The sequence below is a fragment of the Colobus angolensis genome, unplaced genomic scaffold (genome assembly GCF_000951035.1).
Source record: "Colobus angolensis palliatus isolate OR3802 unplaced genomic scaffold, Cang.pa_1.0 Scaffold72, whole genome shotgun sequence".
In the NCBI taxonomy this organism is placed as follows: Eukaryota; Metazoa; Chordata; class Mammalia; order Primates; family Cercopithecidae; genus Colobus; species Colobus angolensis.
Genome location: NW_012120932.1, coordinates 6,812,405 through 6,832,224, shown reverse-complemented (window position 1 = coordinate 6,832,224; position 19,820 = coordinate 6,812,405). Strand labels below are relative to the sequence as shown.

At 47.8% G+C, this 19,820-nt stretch overlaps 1 protein-coding gene across 2 annotated transcripts in view; it reads left to right on the top strand.

Annotated features, from left to right (window-relative positions):
* Positions 1–19,820, top strand: part of LOC105501523 (chromosome unknown open reading frame, human C9orf3) — a 355,937-nt gene that overhangs the window by 196,296 nt on the left and 139,821 nt on the right. The window contains exon 8 of one of the 2 annotated variants that reach the window (XM_011927518.1): positions 107–335. The exons of the other annotated variant lie outside the window; for it this stretch is intronic. Coding sequence (XP_011782908.1) covers positions 107–182 — 76 coding nt within the window. The 3' untranslated portion in view covers positions 183–335. Of the gene's footprint in view, positions 1–106; positions 336–19,820 lie in introns of those variants that run through there. 2 annotated transcript variants of the gene reach the window in all.

Here is a 19,820-nt window from a genome sequence, read left to right as displayed (position 1 = left end):
CTTAAAAACAATCAGAGATGCTATCTTGTTTTTTCTTTCAAGATGCCCCATGGTCTTGAAATAATGGACCAGAACAATGTAAAAGTCTGAGTTTGTGTCTCAACAGGTTTCCACATGTTGGCGGATGCGGTGGAAACTTCTCTTTGCCACACTGTTCAACATGTCTGGCCACTCTCTCCTAAAAATGCTTTCTCCTTAAAGCACTTTCTCCTCCTGGCTTCTGTGTATCTTACTGTCCTTGCGTTCCCTCTGCCTCTGTGGCCAGTCCTTCCTCACCTCTCCTGCTGGCAGGTTAACAGTCTCCACTTCAGTGGCCCAAGGCTCAGAAAGACTGAATAAGATGTCTAACCTCCTCTGGCTGATAGACGAGAGAACAGGGATTTAAACCCAGGGGCTGAGACTCTTCTGTTTCCCTATACCGTATTCCTGTCTTCAGGGAACAGAGAGAGCATTTAGTTGCATTTAAAACAAAACAAAACAAAAACCTGCAGGTATCTTGGGCTCTGGAAGGACATACAGGTCAGGGTGAAATGTATGCTTAGTCCAGGCGTCTTTTGTCTTTTAACACATGAAGCATGTGTCTTATTATTTTAAAAGATACTGAGAAAAAGGGAAACTCAACATTCTCTTGGTTATAGATAGTGGAGCATTAACAAAGTGAGAAGAGAAAAACTAAAATTTTGTTTGGCAATGACTTATTACTTTTAGTAATTGATAAGAACAGCTTTCCATTTGTGCCTTCCATCCATCCACTGAGTCGTGGGTCTCACCAAATGTTTCTGCTTTTCTTTTCTTTTCTTTTTTTTTTTGACACAGTCTTGCTCTGTTGCCCAGGCTGGAGTGCAGTGGTATGATCTCTGCTCATTGCAACCTCTGCCTTCTGGGTTCAAGGGATTCTCCTGCCTCAGCCTCCTGAGTAGCTAGGACTATAGGCAGGTGCCACCTTGCCTGGCTTATCTCTGTAGAGACGAGGTTTCACCATGTTGGCCAGGCCGGTCTCGAACTCCTGACCTCAAGTGATCCGCCTGCCTCAGCCTCCCAAAGTGCTGGGATTACAGGCGTGAGCCACTGTGTCCGGCCCAGATGTTTCTTAGATTGACTTTGTTGTGTTTCCTTTGCATCAGATGTGTCTGAGATTGACTTGCTTGTAAGTCATTCGTTACAGGTTTCTTGTGTTTTCCTGGTCTTCTCAGCCTTCATTGACTGGAGAGCCTGTAATGTGGCTACAGGCTTCTGAGGCAAGACGATTTGCTCAGTTTCAGAATGTTAGGGATCACATGCCACTTTTCATTTGTTAATTATTGAAGATGTCTTTTCCACACAGGAGACCCCAAGGACTCTCCCAGACTCTTCCTCTCCTCTCTGGCCCTGGGCAGAACTCTTCCCCAGGCAAAGTCTGCTTTCAGTGTTCCTTTCTGTCCTGCCACTGCTCAGCTCTCTCCTGTCATCCGTCCCCTGCCTACAAGGTCCCCCCTCCTGACCTGTGCAGCAGTGGTGGCTCTAGCCAGAGATGCACAGGGCTTCTGAGAGGCTCACCATGCCTCCTGTCTCCAGGGTGCAGCTGGATTCCGGCAGCTTCTGCCTAAGTGCTTTCAGTTAGCACACTCCGACGGGCCCCAGGGATGGAAGAGCTAAGGTGGCAGGGTCAGAAGAAATCTCTGTTGGTTTTTATCGTTTGTGATTTATTATGTCTTCCCTTTTTTTCTGGATTCATTGTTAAAGTCAAGCTCCTGCTGAGAAAAACATTAAAATGTATCGCTTTAAGGAGGTGCTGACAGGCAGGAGTCTATGGAACTCTTAATCTTAGCTGCTGCCTCCACTTTGAGACAATACTAGATAAATGCCGGCATCTTTCCCTAACCTTCCTCCTGAGTGCCTCATCCCTTGATCACAAAAACATCCCGTAATAATCGGGGAAAAACCCCAAGTATGTAACCCTATCCATAGCCAAGATAAAGTCTGTGTGCCACAAGTGTTGTGAATTTGTATGATGCCTAAGCACTGTACATTCCACTTAAACTAGGAAGCCTTTTTTATTTTTATTTTTATTTTATTTTCTATTTTTATTTTTTATTTTTTTTGCAGACAGAGTCTCGCTCTGTCCCCCAGGCTGCGGTGCAGCACAGTGCCGTGATCTCGGCTCACTGCAAGCTCCACCTCCCGGGTTCACGCCATTCTCCTGCCCCAGCCTCCCGAGTAGCTGGGACTACAGGCGCCTGCCACTGCGCCCGGCTAGTTTTTGTGTGTGTGCGTTTTTAATAGAGATGGGGTTTCACCCTGTTGGCCTCGATCTCCTGACCTCGTGATCTGCCCGGATGGTCTCGATCCGGATGGTCTCGATCTCCTGACCTCGTGATCTGCCCGCCTGGGCCTCCAGAAGCGCTGGGACTACAGGCCTGAGCCGCCGCGCCCGGCAGGAAGACTTTTTTAATTAAGTCTTCTGTGTGTAAACCTTCTCCATATACTTGAAGTTTTCACCTCTAAAATTTTGCTCAAAATTTTTATTTCTAATCCCCAAAGAACACAGCAGCCTTTTCCACCTGCGTGTGGGGACGTGTGTATTCGCAGGGACACCAGCCTGCCTCGTGGGAAAGCTCTCCTTGGAGCGTCCCTGGGTGCAGTCATATACTCGCTTCCAGCCCCTGGGTCACCTTCCTCTGCTGCTCCTCTCTCTCGAGATTGGAAGCCTCTAGCAGGGCCAAGAATAAATCCTTTTACTCTTCCTGGGCCAGCTCCCTTCTCCCAAGCCTTCAGTGTTTATTCCAGACCTTCCTGTTACCCCTGCCTTCTCTTGCCTCCTGCTCTGCTGGGAACATGGAGGCCATCAGCCATTCTTCTTTTGATTCTGTAAACACAGCTACATCCGTATCTACCCCGACCTCTCAGATGCCCAAGTGACATCCTGTCTGCCTTGATATGGCTAAAGATGAGTTGCTAGTTTCAGGGTAGAGCTAGAAGTGCATGTGGCTTGACACAGTTTCATAGAATTGAACCCTCTGCCCTTGAGGAAGAAGGGGAAGGAGGAATGGGAAAACGAGGCACTCGTCACTTTGGACCGTGTCCTATCAGGGAGGACAGTAGTTCTTTGGGGGCACCCACAGACATGACGGTGGTGAGAGCCTAGAATAAGTGTCCAGTCACCTTTGTGTGTCACCGGAGCACCCTGGAGCCTTCTTTTTGATGGGATTACCTGGGTGGGGTCTTGTTGCCTACCAAGAAGGGCAGGCAGTCCTTTTTAATTCTCTTGATGAAAGCCAGCCATGGCCGGGCGCGGTGGCTCAAGCCTGTAATCCCAGCACTTTGGGAGGCCGAGACGGGCGGATCACGAGGTCAGGAGATCGAGACCATCCCGGCTAACACGGTGACACCCCGTCTCTACTAAAAACTACAAAACACTAGCCGGGCGAGGTGGGGGCGCCTGTAGTCCCAGCTACTCGGGAGGCTGAGGCAGGAGAATGGCGTGAACCCGGGAGGCGGAGCTTGCAGTGAGCTGAGATCTGGCCACAGCACTCCAGCCTGGGTGACAGAGTGAGACTCCGTCTCAAAAAAAAAAAAAAAAAAAAAAGAAAGCCAGCCATATCCTTCTATTTTAATATGGCATTCATACCTGAATTGAATTAGCTACATTTTTATTGACTCATACCATCTTATTTTTAAATGGAAAGCTTGCGGGCTTCGAGGAAGAGTCTGGTAAGGAGACAGGAAAATCTCAGTTTCATCTGCTTTGGTGGGGCAAGCTCCAAAAGGGAAATGTCCCGGGAGCCCTGCCCAGTGCACCAGCTACCTGGGGCCCTCCTCCACCAGGACCTGGCTCTGTTGCCACCCACGGTCCTCTGTCCTCAGCCCTCCCTCCCTTCCCTCTCCCTCTCTCTGCTAACTATGCTCACACTTCTCCCATCTTTTTTTTTTTTTGAGACAGAGTCTGGCTCTGTTGCTCAGGCTGGAGTTCAGTGGCGCAACTTCGGCTCCCTGCACCCTCTGCCTCCTGGGCTCAGGTGATCCTGTCACCTCAGCCTCAGGAGTAGCTGGGACCACAGGGGCGAGCCACCGTGCCCGGCCTCTGCTATCCAGGATAATCTCTCCTTTAAACTGCTGCACACTCATCGAATTAGCCAAACACTTGTCTCCATTCCCACAGCTCTTAAAACTGCCAGTCCTCTGGAATCTGCTTTCTGCTCTCACCAGTGTGTAGGGAAACTGTTTTTTCCTTGGCTCATTGTACCCTGACAGTCACCAGATTCTGGAAGCAAATTTTATTTTTAATCTTATGAGACTCCTCTGCTTTGTTTGGTACTGCTGACAGCTCTTCTGGAAGCTTCTGTCACTGGCTTTTGTGGCAGTCCCTCGCCTGACTCTTCTTGCCCCTCTGTCATTCCGCCTCCATCTCCTTCAAGGTCTGCCCTTTGCCTGCCCGCGTCTTCAGAGCTGGTCTTCCTCAGGCCTCCACACTCAGTTGGACGTCCTCCCAGAGTGGTCTCCTCTGAACCCCTATCTTAGGTGGGGTTCCCCAGGTGCAGACCCTGACGCAAGGCATATGGGACAGAGATTTGTTAGGAATTGTTCCGATATGGTTTGGCTGTGTGTCCTGCCCAAATCTCATGTTGGACTGTAATCCCCAGTGGTGGAGCTGGGGCCTGGTGGGAGGTAGTTTCTCATGGTTTAACACCATCCCCCTTGGTGCTGTGGTCACAATCGTGCGTGAGTTCTCACAAGCTCTGGTTGTTTACAAGTGTGTGGCACCTTCCCCCACCAACTCTCTCCCTCCCGCCCCAGCCATGTAAGATGTCCTGCTTCCCCTTTGCCTTCTGCCATAATTGTGAGATTCCTAAGGCCTCCCCAGGAGCTGAGCAGATGCCAGCATCATGCTTCCTGTACAACCTGCGGAACCGTGAGCCAGTTAAACCTCTTTTCTTTATAAAGTACCCAGTCTCAGGTATTTATGGCAATTCAGGAACAGACTAATATATGTTCCCAGGAGGTGGAAAGGGAAGGAAAATGGAAGTGAGAAGAGGAGGCCAAGCCATGGTGCTGTGACATCAGGCCAGGTTACGCGGGTTACTCTGGAGGAAGCATGGGTCACCCTCAGTTGTTCCCATCCAGCAGTGGACCCCCAGGGTGCATGTGCCCCTGCACTCATCTCATTGGCTGGAAAACTGTACAGTCCCAGGTGCTTCCAGCTGCATATGTTCATGGGAAAGACAGGCTCAGGCAAGCCCAGGGCCGCCCTCTGACAAAGAGTCTCAGAGAGCATGCCAAGGGCTGGCGTGCACACAGGTGGGGTGTGGGCGTGGCTGGCCATACCCCCTTTTAAGCCAAAGGCTCCCAAGTCTCCACTGGCGGCTGCACTCTCTCTCAAGACCAAGTGTGAATGCTTAACTCCCTGTTGACATCTCTCCTGATTACTCCACAGGCATCTTGTACTGGTCATCCCCTCTACCTCGCTTCGTCTGCTCCCCTCCCATAGTGTTGAACTGGTGGCACAGGTCCACCCACAACAGGGTGAGAGCCTGGGAGCTCCAGTTCCTGCCTCTCCTTCACTCCTCCCCTGGGAGCCATTGCTAACGACTGCCAATTTCATCTCCTAAGGATTTCCTCAATTCAACCCCTCTTCTCCACCCCTCATACCACCCCCTGTCTCTTCCCCGCGTGCTTGTAGCAGTCCAGCAGCCCCAGAGCGTTTTCTACTTCTGGTCTTGCCGTTCCTTGCTGCCACCAGAGAGTTCTCCTTACAAGAACCTCATGGTTCTGCCACCTCCTTGCTAAAACTCTCCAAAAGCTTCCTCTCACCTGCAGGAAAATCTTCAAGCCCCTTGGTGTGGCCTGCAAGTCCCTGCACATCACCTCTGTCCCCCGTCTCATCTCTTGTCGTTCTTTGCTTTACCCTCTCCCTCCAGGTAGCTCGGAGACCCCGACGGTGGTGTCAGCTCAGGCTGCCATAATAAGTTACCAAAGGCCAGCATAGATTTATCTTCCCACAGTCTGGAGGCCAGGAGTCCCACATCAAGGTGTTGACAGATTTGGTTTCTTCTGAGCCCTCACTCCCTGGTTTGCAGTCACGGAGCAGAAAAAACAAACTGCTTTTCATCTGCTCTCACCCCACAGCCATCAACACAGAAGACTTCTGTGGCCAAATGTGTGGGAAGTTTCCCCACACACCAAGCAAGCAATCACTTCTGTAGTGGACACCAGCTGGGTGTCCCCTGGTTCCGTTTAATTCTGACACTGTCCAGAGCGTCAGATCCCGCAGGGTGAGGGCGCATTCCCACAACTGCCCTCCACCTCCCCCAGGTTGTCTACCCTGTGCTTTAGACCAACGGCTCTAAACTGGGGTTCCCACGGCTGGTGCATTGGGATTTGCTAGAGCAGCTCCCGAAACCCAGGGAAACACTCACGTTTACTCATTTATTATAAAGAGATTACACGGGATGCAGGTGGAGAGATGCGTAGGGTGAGGTATGAGGGACGGGGTGCGAGGCTTCCCTGCCCCCCCCCAGATGAGCCCCTCCCTGTGTCCAGCTCTCCAGAAGCTCTCGCAACGCCGCCCTTTTGGGTTTTTATGGAGGCTTCGTTTTACAGACATGATTCATCACACCACTGGCCTTTGGTGGTCAGCTTGACCTTTACCCCCATCCCTCCCTGGAGATTGGGGGCGGGGCTGCAAGTCCCAACCCTCTAATGCTGCCTTGGTCCTTCCGTTGACAGCTCCTCCGGAGGCTGCCTAGGGGCTGCCAGCCACCCATCCACTCATTAGCATGCAAAGGCATAATTGTGAAGATCCAGAGGATTTTAGGAATTATATGCCGGGAAACGAGGACAAAAACCAAATACACACTCCACAGTGTGACAGCCACCGTCTCGCTGTGTCCTCACGTGACCTTTTCTCTGCGTCTGCATGTCCCTTGTGTCCCTCTGTATGTCTTAATCTGCCCTTCCTAAAGGACACTAGTCACATTGGAACAGGCCCACCCTGACAGCCTCATTTTAATTTAACCACCCCTCGGAGCCCTCAATTGCCCTGTCTCCAAAGACAGTCATATTCTGAGGTACCGGGGGATATGGCTCCAACATATAAATTTGGGGGAATCCAATTCAGCCATAGCTCGTACCATCTGCCTGCTCTTTCTTACCTCCATGCCTTTAAAAAATGTTGTCTCTATTTAGAATATCCTTGCCTTGCTGCATAATTCCGTATCATTATGACTCATCATTGTGACTCAGCGCAGATTGCATTGCCTTCCCAGAAAGTCTCAGACCTTTTCCTAACGTAAGCTGCCGTCCCTCCTCTGCACTCCTAGGCTCTCTTGTCTGTCCCTCTCTGTTCTGACTACATGATTTGATAATTCTCTTTATGTTTACCACATTAAATTGTCAAGATTTGATCATTTTTGCCCTACAAAAATAATTTCTGTTTTGAAACGGAGTCTTGCTCTGTCACCCAGTCTGGAGTGCAGTGGCGTGGTCTTAGCTCACTGCAACTTCTGCCTCCCTGGGTTCAAGCGATTCTCCTGCCTCAGCCTCCTGAGTAGCTGGGACTACACGCACATGCCAACACACCCAGCTAATTTTTTGTATTTTTAGTGGAGATGGGGTTTCACCGTGTTAGCCAGGATGGTCTCGATTTCCCGACCTCGTGATCGGCCCACCTCGGCCTCCCAGAGTGCTGGGATTACAGGTGTGAGCCACCGCGCCCGGCCAAAACCAGTTTCATATGGTCCAACCTAATACACCTCTCTCTTCTGACCCTCAGACTTTTGTCCCTAGGGACTATGTCTTGTTTCTCAGTGCACCACAGTGCTTGGCACTGAGAGGGTGCTCCGTAAGTGTTGAAAAAATGAATCCCGTAGACATGATCTCTGTCCCTGAGGTTCTTTATGCATTGTTTGGAGAACTGAAATACTGGTCACAAGATAGATAGGTAATCCTAGGCTACATCCGCAGAGTTTTAAGAACTGAGAGTTTACTGTTGACAGGTTTAGTTAGGAAGGGCTACAGAGAGGATGTGAGGCGTGAGCTGGGATAGTAAGAAAGGACACCACTGAGACTGGTGAAGAGGCAGAGGGAGAGGAATTCAAGGAGCAAAGCCTGGTAGGCATAAAGAGGAATGGATTGTGGATGTGGACATTAGCATGAGAAGGGACTTGCTGGAGAGGACAGCCACAGAAAGAACCGGTGAGACTGAAGGTGGGCCAGGCAAGGCTAAACTAAGTCACGGAGCTCCTCAGATGCCAAATTCAAGAACTCGCATGTGATCCTCCGGGTAATGGTGAGGTATTTTAAGTTCCAGGAATGACATAATGCAAGTAGAGTTCTGGGAAGATTACCTAACGTTTGGGATGACGTGTGATCAAAGAGAAAGAGCCTAGAGAACAGCGTTTGGGACGACGTGTGATCAAAGAGAAAGAGTCTAGAGAACAGCGTTTGGGATGACGTGCGATCAAAGAGAAAAAGTCTAGAGAACAGCGTTTGGGATGACGTGTGATCAAAGAGAAAGAGTCTAGAGAACAGCGTTTGGGATGACGTGTGATCAAAGAGAAAGAGTCTAGAGAACAGAGCGTTTGGGATGACGTGTGATCAAAGAGAAAGAGTCTGGAGAACAGATGCAATCAGGTGGCTATGTGAGGTACAGAGGCATAAGTTCAGAAGACCTTGGTTGGCCTAAGGATCTGACTGAGTTATTCATTTGCAGGTATCAAAAACGGGCTATCAAAAAAAAAGAAGGCTTCTAGGCTGGGCGCGGTGGCTCACGCCTGTAATCCCAGCACTTTGGGAGGTTGAGGCGGGCGGATCATGAGGTCAGGAGGTCAAGACCAGCCTGGCCAATATGGTGAAACCCCATCTCTACTAAAAATACAAAAATTAGCCGGGTGTGGTGGCAGCTCCCTGTAATCCTACCTACTTGGGAGGCTGAGGCAGGAGAATTGCTTGAACCCGGGAGGTGGAGGTTGCAGTGAGCTGAGATCATGCCACTCCGGCCTGGGTGACAGAGCAAGACTTCATGTCAAAAAAAAAAAAAAAGAAGAAGAAGCAGCCTTCTAATAGTACAGTGTAAAGCCAAGATATGCAAATATTCCAAAATCCAGAAATACCGGAAGTCCGAAACACTTCTGGTTCCAAATATGTTGGATAAAGAATACTCAACCTTTACACACATTTACTGTGTGACCTTGAGAGAGTTACTCAACCACACTTAGCTTTAGTCCCCTTAGCTGTAAAACAGGGATGATAGCACAATAGTTTCTGCCTTATAGGTGGACGTGAGGAGTAAATGCAGTGAATACATGCAAACCATTTAGAACACGTATGTTAAAGTGAATCACAGGGAACTGCTGTTTTGGTGGATCTACAATGAATATTTTCAGGGCCAGGCGCGGTGGCTCATGCCTGTAATCCCAGCACTTTGGGAGGCTGAGGCCAGCAGATCACTTGAGGTCAGGAGTTCGAGATCAGCCTGGTCAACATGGTGAAACTCCATCTCCACTAAATACAAAAATTAACCAGGCATGGTGGCACGCCTATAATCCTAGCTACTCAGAAGGCTGAGGCATGAGAATTTCTTGAACCTGAGAGGCAGAGGTTGAAGTGAGCTAAGACTGCAGTCCAGCCTGGGCAGCAAAGCGAGACTCCATCTCAAAAAATAGAATAGAATAGAATAGAATAGAATAGGGCAATTTCCTACAGTTCAGGTAAATAGTTAACACATGTTTAAGGCTGTCATCTGTGTCCTCTGGCACTTGGAAGAGGTTTGTCAAACAAGTGGCAGAGGGCACAAGGACGCAGCCCCCACAGCCAGCCCCACTGCCCCTCCTGGCTCGTTCTGATTTCCTCAGCCTGGCTCGTCCCCTCATGTCCGCAAGGCTCCGGGGCTGGGCCCATCCCTATCCCTGCTGCCACCCGTCCCTGGGCACCACACAAGGCATCTGCTCCTGTCTCTTTACCAACTGGAACTTGGAAACACCTCCCTCCCCAACTGACAAACTTAATTGGCTGGAATGTTCAAAAAGTTAATTTTACTAATTAAGAGAATGTTAAAAAAAAAAAAAACAGTGCAAGAGTGCCTGGTTACACATGTGGAGCATAGGGTTAAAAGAAAAAAGCCTGAACGTTCAACAGATGCTCAAACAAATCGCTAGAGGTGAGAATGGAACGGGCAGCTCTTCTAAGACTTCCCTTCTGGAACCTACGTCTAGTCCAGCCCCTCTGAAGGGCGACCCTTGTGTGCCTGCGACTCGCCTCTGTAAAGCGCCTCTGGCCTCTGTTTGTAATCTCACCGCAGTCCAGAGCAGAAGAAAGTTCTTGCCTTTATGGCCTTCAAGAGTTCCCACCTGACCGTTGGCCTGCGCCTCTCCTAATGCCTCCACTGTGTGTCTCAGCATTCCTGCCCGACACCCTCTATCCCTCAGGCACGTGGGACCCCCACCCACTCCTCTCGGTCTAGTTGTTTTAGTTGAACCACATGCACTAACAAGCGAGCTGTGAAGAGTGTTTCTACCTGCTCCTGATGGGAGGATGCTATACCTATGCCAGCATTTTCTGAAAACCTTTAGAGCTCCCAGCCAGCCAGACACGGACCCTGCCCTTTCCTGTTTCAAAGGCCAACTCCACCCGCCTGAGCTGCCCACTCAGTTTGTTTCCTGTGAGAGGGACTCCCTCAGCTCTCAGCTCTTTTAAACAGCAAAGATGACAGGCACGTCCTGAATAATTGAACTCAAATGACCTTTCCTCTTTATTTTTCCAGACCATTCCCTGGTTAGTCAGCACTCAGGTCTTTCTAAGGGGGAGGGAATTCTCCATAGACCCCTAATTACCTGTTGACAGTCCTTGGTGTTTCATTTCTGCAATAACATTTAGTAGGGTCTTTTTTTGGTTATAGAAAAACATGAGAAAGCAAAAGGCATTTCATAATCACCAGTTAGTTACCTTTGGTTGTTTTCAAAAATTAAAGCACATAGTAAGAAAATTGAGTTTAGAAAAGTATAAAATTCCATTTACTACCTCTGTAGTCACCCAAAGCTAATTACTGCTACTGTTTTCTTGTGAATCGGGAAAGTAAAGTTTGTCAGGATACATGCGTATTTCCACACTGCTGCTCTGTGTAGCACTGATTCATTATAATGCTATTTGACTATGAAATATTTCCTACAAAATTATTGATGTGCATATGCCAATCCATAATAATTCACTCTTACTTTGCCCATCGTAAGGATATCTTACACACTCAGCCAGTCGGAAGAGTCACCGTGTACATTACATGCTCGGCTAATGAGCGTTAGTTTCCCATTCAGAAAAGCTCTCCTCCAGTGAGTGCTTTCTCATGTAATGCCAAATTGACTGAGTTCCACAGAGTATTTGCTTACTTCCTGTGCCCCTTTTTCCTACCATTTAGTTTGTGTTTTGGCCAACAGTTTTGATCTAGAATGGATGGCAAAGCTGTACAGGTGTTCTGCTGGACCTGCCGCAAAGACGCGAAAGAAGAACGTTCTGCTAGTGGTACAATTCCGCTTTACAGGAGTTCATGCCCCTTTCAAGTCAATAGTTGAGAACAGAAGGAATAAGGAACAGGGACTGTACTGTTCAATATTGTACTGGAGGTTACAGCCAGGGTGGTTAGGCAAAAAAGTGAACTACAAGGCATCCAGATTGGAAAGGAAGAAGTAAAACTGTCTCTATTTGTAGACATGATCTTATGTGGAGTAAATCCTAAGTAATCCTCCAAAAAAATAATTAGAGCTAATGAACACGTTCAGTAAAGTTGTGAGATATAGGATCAACATACAGAAGTTAGCTGTATTTCTATACACTAAGAATAATCTGAAAATTAAATTAAGAAAAATTCATTTATATCACTTGAACCTGGGAGGCAGAAGTTTCAGTGAGCCGGGGTCATGCCATTGCACTCCAGCCTGGGGGACACAGTAAGACTCTGTCTCAAAAAAAAAAAAAAAAAAATCATTTACAATAGCATGGACACAGTAAGACTCTGTCTCAAAAAAAAAAAAGTCATTTACAGTAGCATCAAAGATAATAACATATTGATTAAAAATGGATCAAATACCCGGATATAAAAGCTAAAATTATAAAACAAGTAGAAAAAATGTAGACGTAAATCTTCATGATCTTGGATTAGGCAATAGTTTCTTACATGCTAGACACTGAAAGCGTAAACAACCAAAGGGAAAAAGAATCAGTAGATTGGACTGCATCAAAATTAAAAACTTTTGTGTGACAGACAACCCCATCAAGAAAATAAAAAGACAACCTACAGAATGGGAGGTAGTATTTGCACATCATATATCTGATAAAGAACTCTCACAACTCAACGATAAAAAGACAAATGACCCAGTTAAAAAATGGTCAATCTGGGCCAGTCGCGGTGGCTCACGCCTGTAATCCCAGCACTTTGGGAGGCCGAGGTGGGTGGATCACTTAAGGTCAGGTGTTTGAGACCCAGCCTGGCCAACATGGTGAAACCCCGTCTCTACTGAAAACACAAAAATTATCTAGGTGTGGTGACATGCACCTGTAATCTCAGCTACTCAGGAGGCTGAGGCAGGAGAATTGTTTGAATCCGGGAGGTGGAGGTTGCAGTGAGCTGAGATCATGACCCTGCACTCCAGCCTAGGCAACAGAGTGAGACCCTGTCTCAAAAAATAATAATAAAAAAAGATAAAAAGAAAGATCAATCTGTCTGGGTGCGGTGTCTCATGTCTATAACCCTAACACTTTGGGAGGTTGAGGTCGGCATATCACTTAAGGTCAGCAATTTGAGACCAGCCTGGCCAACATGGTGAAACCCCATCTCCACAAAAAATTAGCACGGCATAGTGGCGCGCACCTGTAATCCCAGCTACTCGGGAGGCTGAGGCAGGAGAATCAGTTGAACCCGAGAGGCAGAGATTGCAGTGAGCCGAGATCGTGCCACTGCACTCCAGCCTGGGCAACAGAGCGAGGCTCCATCTCAAAAAAAAAGGTCAATCTAAGCTGACATTTCTCCAAAGAAGATATACTGATGTCCAGTGAGCACATAAGATGTTCAACATTATTGGCTCTCAGGAAACACAAATCACAGCCACAGTGAGATACCCCTTCATACCTACTAGGATGGCTACAGTGAAAAAGACAGATAATAAATGTTAGTGAGGACTTGGAAAAATTGGAACCTGTGTACACTGTTGGTGAAATGGTGCAGCTGCTGTGGAAAACAGCCTGGCAGTTCCTCAAAAGCTTGAGCATAGAGTGACCGTATAACCCTGCAATTCCATTCCTAGCTAAATAACCAAAAGAATGAACTCATACGCAAATGTTCATAACAGTGTTACTCATCACAGCCCAAAATGAAAACAACCCAAATGTCCATCAACAGATGAGTGGGTGATCAAAATGTGTTACATCCATACAGTGGAATATTAATCAGCCATAAAAAGGAACAGAGCACTGATACTTGCTACAGCATGGATGAACCTTGAAAACATTATGCTCAGCGGAAACAGCTGGGCACAAAAGGCCACGTACTGTATGATTTCATTTGTGTGGACTGTCCACAACAGGCAAATCCATAGAGACAATAAGTAGATTTTTTATTTTGTTTTTTTTATTTTGAGACAGGGTCTCACCCTGTCCCCGAGGCTGGAGTGCTGTGGCACGATCATGGCTCACTGCAGCCTTAACCTACCAGGCTCAAACAGTCCTCCCACCTTGATCTCCCAAATCAATCTTGACCATTAATCTCTAGATTATCTCGAGATGAATGGTCAAGGCCTGGGTGGAGGTGGGAAGGAGATTGGGGAGTGACTGCCAGAGTGTATTCAGTTTCTTTTTAGAGTGATTAAAATATTCTAATATTGATGACGTTCTAAAGTTTATTGCACATAATCAACTTATGTGCAAGTCATAAGGTTGCACAACCTTACGACTATACTAGAAACCACTATATGTGAATTACATCTCAATTTTTTTTATTTTTATTTTTTGAGACGGAGTCTTGCTCTGTCGCCCAGGCTGGAGTGCAGTGGCGCGATCTCGGCTCACTGCAAGCTCCGCCTCCCGGATTCACGCCATTGTCCTGCCTCAGCCTCCCGAGTAGCTGGGACTACAGGCGCCCGCCACCACACCTGGATAATTTTTTGTATTTTTAGTAGAGACGGGGTTTCACCGTGTTAGACAGGATGGTCTCGATATCCTGATCTCATGATCTTCCCGCCTCGGCCTCCCAAAGTGCTGAGATGACAGGTGTGAGCCACCGCGCCCAGCCTCAATTTTTTTTAAAAAAGAGAGAGACTGATGGAAATCGTTTGATGTTCTCTGCTGTCTCACAACACCCCTGTAGCCTGGTGGGGTTGATCAGCAATTGTCTGGAGGAGACATGGAAAAAGAAATTAGGGCAGGAGGCAACTGGTGACCTCCGAGGTTTGGAGAAGACCCGTGGGGCCATTTCTCGCGCTGGATAGATGGAAGACATCTCCACGGGGTCTGTGATGTAACGACCCCATGGAATGATAATTCACGCCCAAGAAAGCATCCCTCAAGCACAAGTGTGTACACACAAGACTGTGTGTTTCATCCACGCCATGCTATACCTCCCAAAGTTAATTCTGTCTCACAATATATGTTTAATACAATTCAGTTAAGCGTCCTCTAAATAATTCATTTAATTTAGTTGTTTTTTTTTTTAATCAAAACCACACTTGATGCTGATGTAGCAAGGCCAAAGCTGAGTAGCAAACCTCTTGACTTAGTAGTAGAATCCTGGCTATTGTTCTGTTATCAACACAGCGAATTCTTTGCTTTTTTAACTGCTGTGGGTATTCCCAGATATGACTGTTCCATTAGTAACCATCAAACATTTGTTAATCCTTGGGCGTCATCATGGTCATTTCTAGTGTTTTGCTTTCGCGAACAATGCTGTGGTGAATGGTCTCACACTTGCTGTTAGATGCACCGTGTGAGAAACAGGAGGCCCAAAGAGCACACTGTTGCCGCAAGACCGAGAAGAGAGCTCCTCTCCCGAGGACTCGTCCTCTTGTGCATCCTGGTATGTGCTAGGCTGAAAACCAGGCAAGCCCTCCACCCCTGCCGCTGCCGCCCCCATGCCTGGGGCCGTGCTGTCCTCCACTGAGGAGGGAAAAGTCCTTCTCAGGCTCCCACGGGCCATCTGCTCCTCGCTGAGTCATCGGATGAGGCGATCCTCCCCATTACCTCAGCACACAGCGTTGCACATGCTGTAGGTGTTCAAAACGGGCTTCGAGCCTCCTTTTGTAAAATGAAGCCGATGTTTGTCTCATTTGCCTCTTTCCGGAAGAAGTCGTGATTTTTTTTTTTTATGCGATACAGAAAAAGTTTTCCATTTTTATTCTTTCTGCTTTTGCTTCCAGTAATTTTCAGGTTCTGTGTATTCCTGTGTTCTGAATGTGTATGGCAGAGCAGCAGCCTGAGTTACGGCTGAGTCACTGTGATCACCTTAACCCTGATCGATGGACCCAGCTTATGAGGAGACCGGTCTCAGCACATTGCACGACTCTCCCCCGCCGCAAACAGAACCCTGTGAAAAGTACAGTCAAGCCTTGAACTGCTTGGATCCTATACTCAAAGTTAATTCTATCTCACAATATATGTTTAATACAATTCAGTTAAGCTTCCTCTAAATAATTCATTTAGTTTAGTTTTTTTAAAAAAATCAAAACCACACTTGATGCTGATTTAGCAAGGCCAAAGCTGTGTAGCAAACCTCTTGACTCTACTGAATGGATGAATAATGTTTTCCTTCACATGCTTTAACTTAAATATATTCTGGGCTATACAGTCTCTTAAAATTGTAGATATTAGAGTCAGAAAGGACCTTAAAAGCGCTGTTGCCTAACCGTGCCTGTGCCTGACAGATGGCCACTCAGCTTCTACCTGAGCAGTTCCGGGATCCAGGTCTCACTGCACTAGCAAACAGCGGACTTCCTGTGGGAAGAGCCTGATCCTTAGAACGGCCCGTCTCAGGCTGGGCTGGCACCTGCCTGCTGTAACATCTGCGCAGTCCTCTTAGCTCTTGTCTCCGGAGGTGCACAGAATGCGCCTAGCTCCCACCAAACAATCCACGTAGCTGAAGTTTCTTTCTTTTCCTGACCAGTAGGTCACTGTTTTGGGTGAATTTAGCATGTGTACTGCGTGCCTCGGAGGTCCCTGTTTTGGGTGAATTTAGCATGTGTACTGCGTGCCTCGGAGGTCCCTGTTTTGGGTGAATTTAGCATGAGTACTGCGTGCCCCGGAGAACGTTCACTCTCCGGGGGTTGGTCCTTGGTGGGTCTCTTTGTGGACAGTGGTCTTCTCCAAACGTGAAACTGAACTGAACACAGCCCACGGTGAGGCTCCACCCGTGATGCATGGAGTGTAACTGATACTGCACCCCTGGGTCTGGGTCATCCAGAAAAGAAAGGACAGGGGTTCATCCAGTTGGATTCACTCAGATATATATACCATGTTTCTTTTCTGTTATTCTTTTTCTTTTTTTTATTTTTTTTGAGACGGAGTCTGGCTCTGTTGCCCAGGCTGGAGTGCAGTGGCGTGATCTCGGCTCACTGCAAGCTCCGCCTCCTGGGTTCACGCCATTCTCCTGCCTCAGCCTCCTGAGTAGCTGGGACTACAGGCGCCCGCCACCACGCCCGGCTAATTTTTTTTTGTAATTTTAGTAGAGACGGGGTTTCACCATGTTAGCAAGGATGGTCTCGATCTCCTGACCTCGTGATCCACCTGCCTCAGCCTCCCAAAGTGCTGGGATTACAGGCGTGAGCCACCGCGCCCGGCTTTTTGTTATTCTTTTAAGAGATGGGTCTCTCTCTGTTGCCCAGGCTAGAGTGCAGTGGTGCAATCAAAGTTCACTGCAGCCTCGAACTCCTGGGCTCAGTGATCCTCCCACCTCAGCCTCCTGAGTAGCTGGGACTACAGATGAGCACTACCACATCCTCGCTTTGTTGCCCAGGCTGGTCTCGAACTCCTGGCCTCAAGGGATCCTCCCGCCTTGGCCTCCCGAAATGCTGAGATTACAGGCTTGGGCCCCTGCACCCCGCTCCATATTTCATTTTTACATTCTGTGTGATACACATGGCAGTTCTACCCTTCCAAGTCCCATGCATTTTTCCTCCCTAATAACATTATTTGAGTGCTTTCAATATGCCAAACACTGTCCTAAGCATTCTATATACATTATCTCATTTGATCCCAGAATGGCCTTATGAGGGAAGTGCTGGTACCATGGTACCATTTTCCTCCCCATTTGATAGAGGAGGAAGCAGGAGCGTGGAGATAGTAAAAAGGTGGCCTTGTCTGCACGGCAGGTAAGCAGCAGCACTGGGGTGAAAGCCGAGGCACATCTGACCCCGGAGCCCAGCTCCTAACTGCTCCTCTCCACATCACCTACCCCCATGGGATTCCCGTTACATCTGCGTTCCTCCTGTTGGTCCAGCCCAGCCTTGTGCTGACTATGTTGGAAGCCACAGCAGTCACCTCCTGCCACGTGTTGACTTTACAGAAAATTAAATATACTAAACAGTTTTCATAGGCAAACAGTTAATTTTTTAAAAACTCTTTCTCTCTATTAGATATTTTCTTCTTATTCATTGGACCCTCAGTTCAGCCTGTGGTTGCTGTGCTTGACTGTGGATGCTGTCAGTCAGCCAGGTAGACTCCCAGCCGTAGCTCACAGGCCGATCTGTTAAGCCGATAAATCACCATTCCTTGGGCACAGCCCTAACGACCTCCGTCCAGGTTACAGCAAATAATTAATCAACACCCCTGGGGTTCTGTTTCTTAGCCTTCTATAAAGCCATGAAACAACTACCACATGCTCACCGTTGCATGCTCGCCACCACATCCATTCTACTAACTGCCTTGCAGAAGTCAGGATCCCCCAGTGAATTTCTGGAATTGGCCCTCAGGATCCCATTCTAACTCCTGTAGTTCATAATTTTCTCTTTTAAGTGCTCATATTAAACTCTGTTCAATAATGTCATCACAAATTTTGCCCCTCCCCCATCTCTTATCTTTGCAGATCAGAGTAGCTGTCTACCTCCTTCAGCTTCCTTCTCATTGTCTGTGTGAATTGATCCCCCCAGAGATCTGGGTTCACGTATATCACAGGTGGACGCTTTCAGAGCTATAGCCTGTCCCTTGCCTGCACTTGGAACGGGAACTCCTTTAAAGGGTGAAGGAGCCCTGTCTACCAGTACCGGGCAACAGTTCCCACATAGCAGGGCTTGTTCTACCATGAGTAGCTTGAAAATCATTCTCCTTGGCAGGAAAGTTGAATCAAAATGGGAGTTGAGTCATTCTGTTCTTTCTGCCACCTCTTGGCACCTGGTCTTCCTTAGGCTCCCAACTTCACCTCCGAAGCCTTTTTTTGTTGTCCTGGGCCTTCTCCACTAGCTCGTCCTGAAGTTTTACCTTCTTGGCAGTCATTTTACAGCCTCCCAGCTCTCTTTATGTAGTATAGGTTTTTCCTTTCTCCAGCATCCTGTTCAACTATTGTCCGTGTTCTCTGAAAACCACCCTTAGCAGAAACCACCTGTGCAGTCACATGGGTGTCTTGGCTCTCCATTTTCCTCTGTCTCTTTTGAGAATGTGTCCAGATCCTCGCTTGTTGTGTTGAATGAGGCAAGATAGCACGCAGACCATTGCACTGATTGGTTTCTTATTTTTTCTCCATGTGGTATTTTGCTTCTCAGAAAGGAATTTCTGAGACATGGGCGGTCAAGACCTGAGGACGTTTTTGGTTTTGTGTTGATACTCATTGCTTTTCTGAGTTTCATCTTTGATTTTCCTACCCTGATTATTAAAATGTGTGGAGTTTGTTTGCATTTTCCACAGTTCTGGTAACTAGAGAGTTTCTCCTTATCACCTTCATTAGCAGCTGACCTGGGACCCTGAGACTTCTATTGGTACCCACCACCAGGTCCTTCCACTATCAGGAGGACAGAATAAACCTTCCTTATGTTCCTGTGGCTCCTCAGAGGGGTCCTCCTTCTGTCTTAAATCATCTTAGCAATTGCCTTTTTCAACAGCAGAGGAACATCTTTCTGTGTCTGCTGCAGGCTGATGGTCCTAGTGGGGAAGCTCTTCCTGCTGGGTAGCTGTTAAATCCAGTTTGAAAAGCACACAGACAGCCACATCTGCCAAATACCAGCGGCGTTGATACAATACAGATTTATTAGTTACAGGTTTATCCACAACCTTTTGGTAGCAAGGCAAATGCTAGTCAGTGGCAAGTGTTCATTATTCACAGTTTATAGATAGGAAAATTGTCACCGAAAACAAACAGTGAAGAGAGAATTCCTGTGCTTTCATCATTCTGCCTTCACTTTTTACCCACAGGTGTTTTCGCGGCACGGCGTAGACCCCGGGGGTGAGTGTAAGGAAGATGCCCAGGCCTAGCTTAGTAGTACTTTACCTGGCTCTTGAAATTTGTTGTTTCTTTTGTTTATTTTCTGATGGTGATGAGTCAGGGAGCGAGCTTAAAGACCAGCCCTTAAAGGGTTTGCATTCAGAATCAGTGATCTCACCAAGGGAGAGTATAGGCTACATTTGTGTGTGGTGTCTTTGAAACCTTTTCATTTTGGATAGGTGTAGACTCCCAAGGAGTTACTGTAGTAGTAGAGCGAGTTCCTGTGCCCCTCCCCCAGCTCTCCCCCACGGCACCCTGTCTTCTGCATGGCTTTGCCTGTCAGAGGAAGGTTTAGTTGCTGCTACTGGAGCCTCAGTCAGAACACAGAACACAGATAATAGCCACATTTCCACTGAGCTACTGCATGCCAGGAGGAGCTCTGGCCGAGTGCTCCGGTGCCACT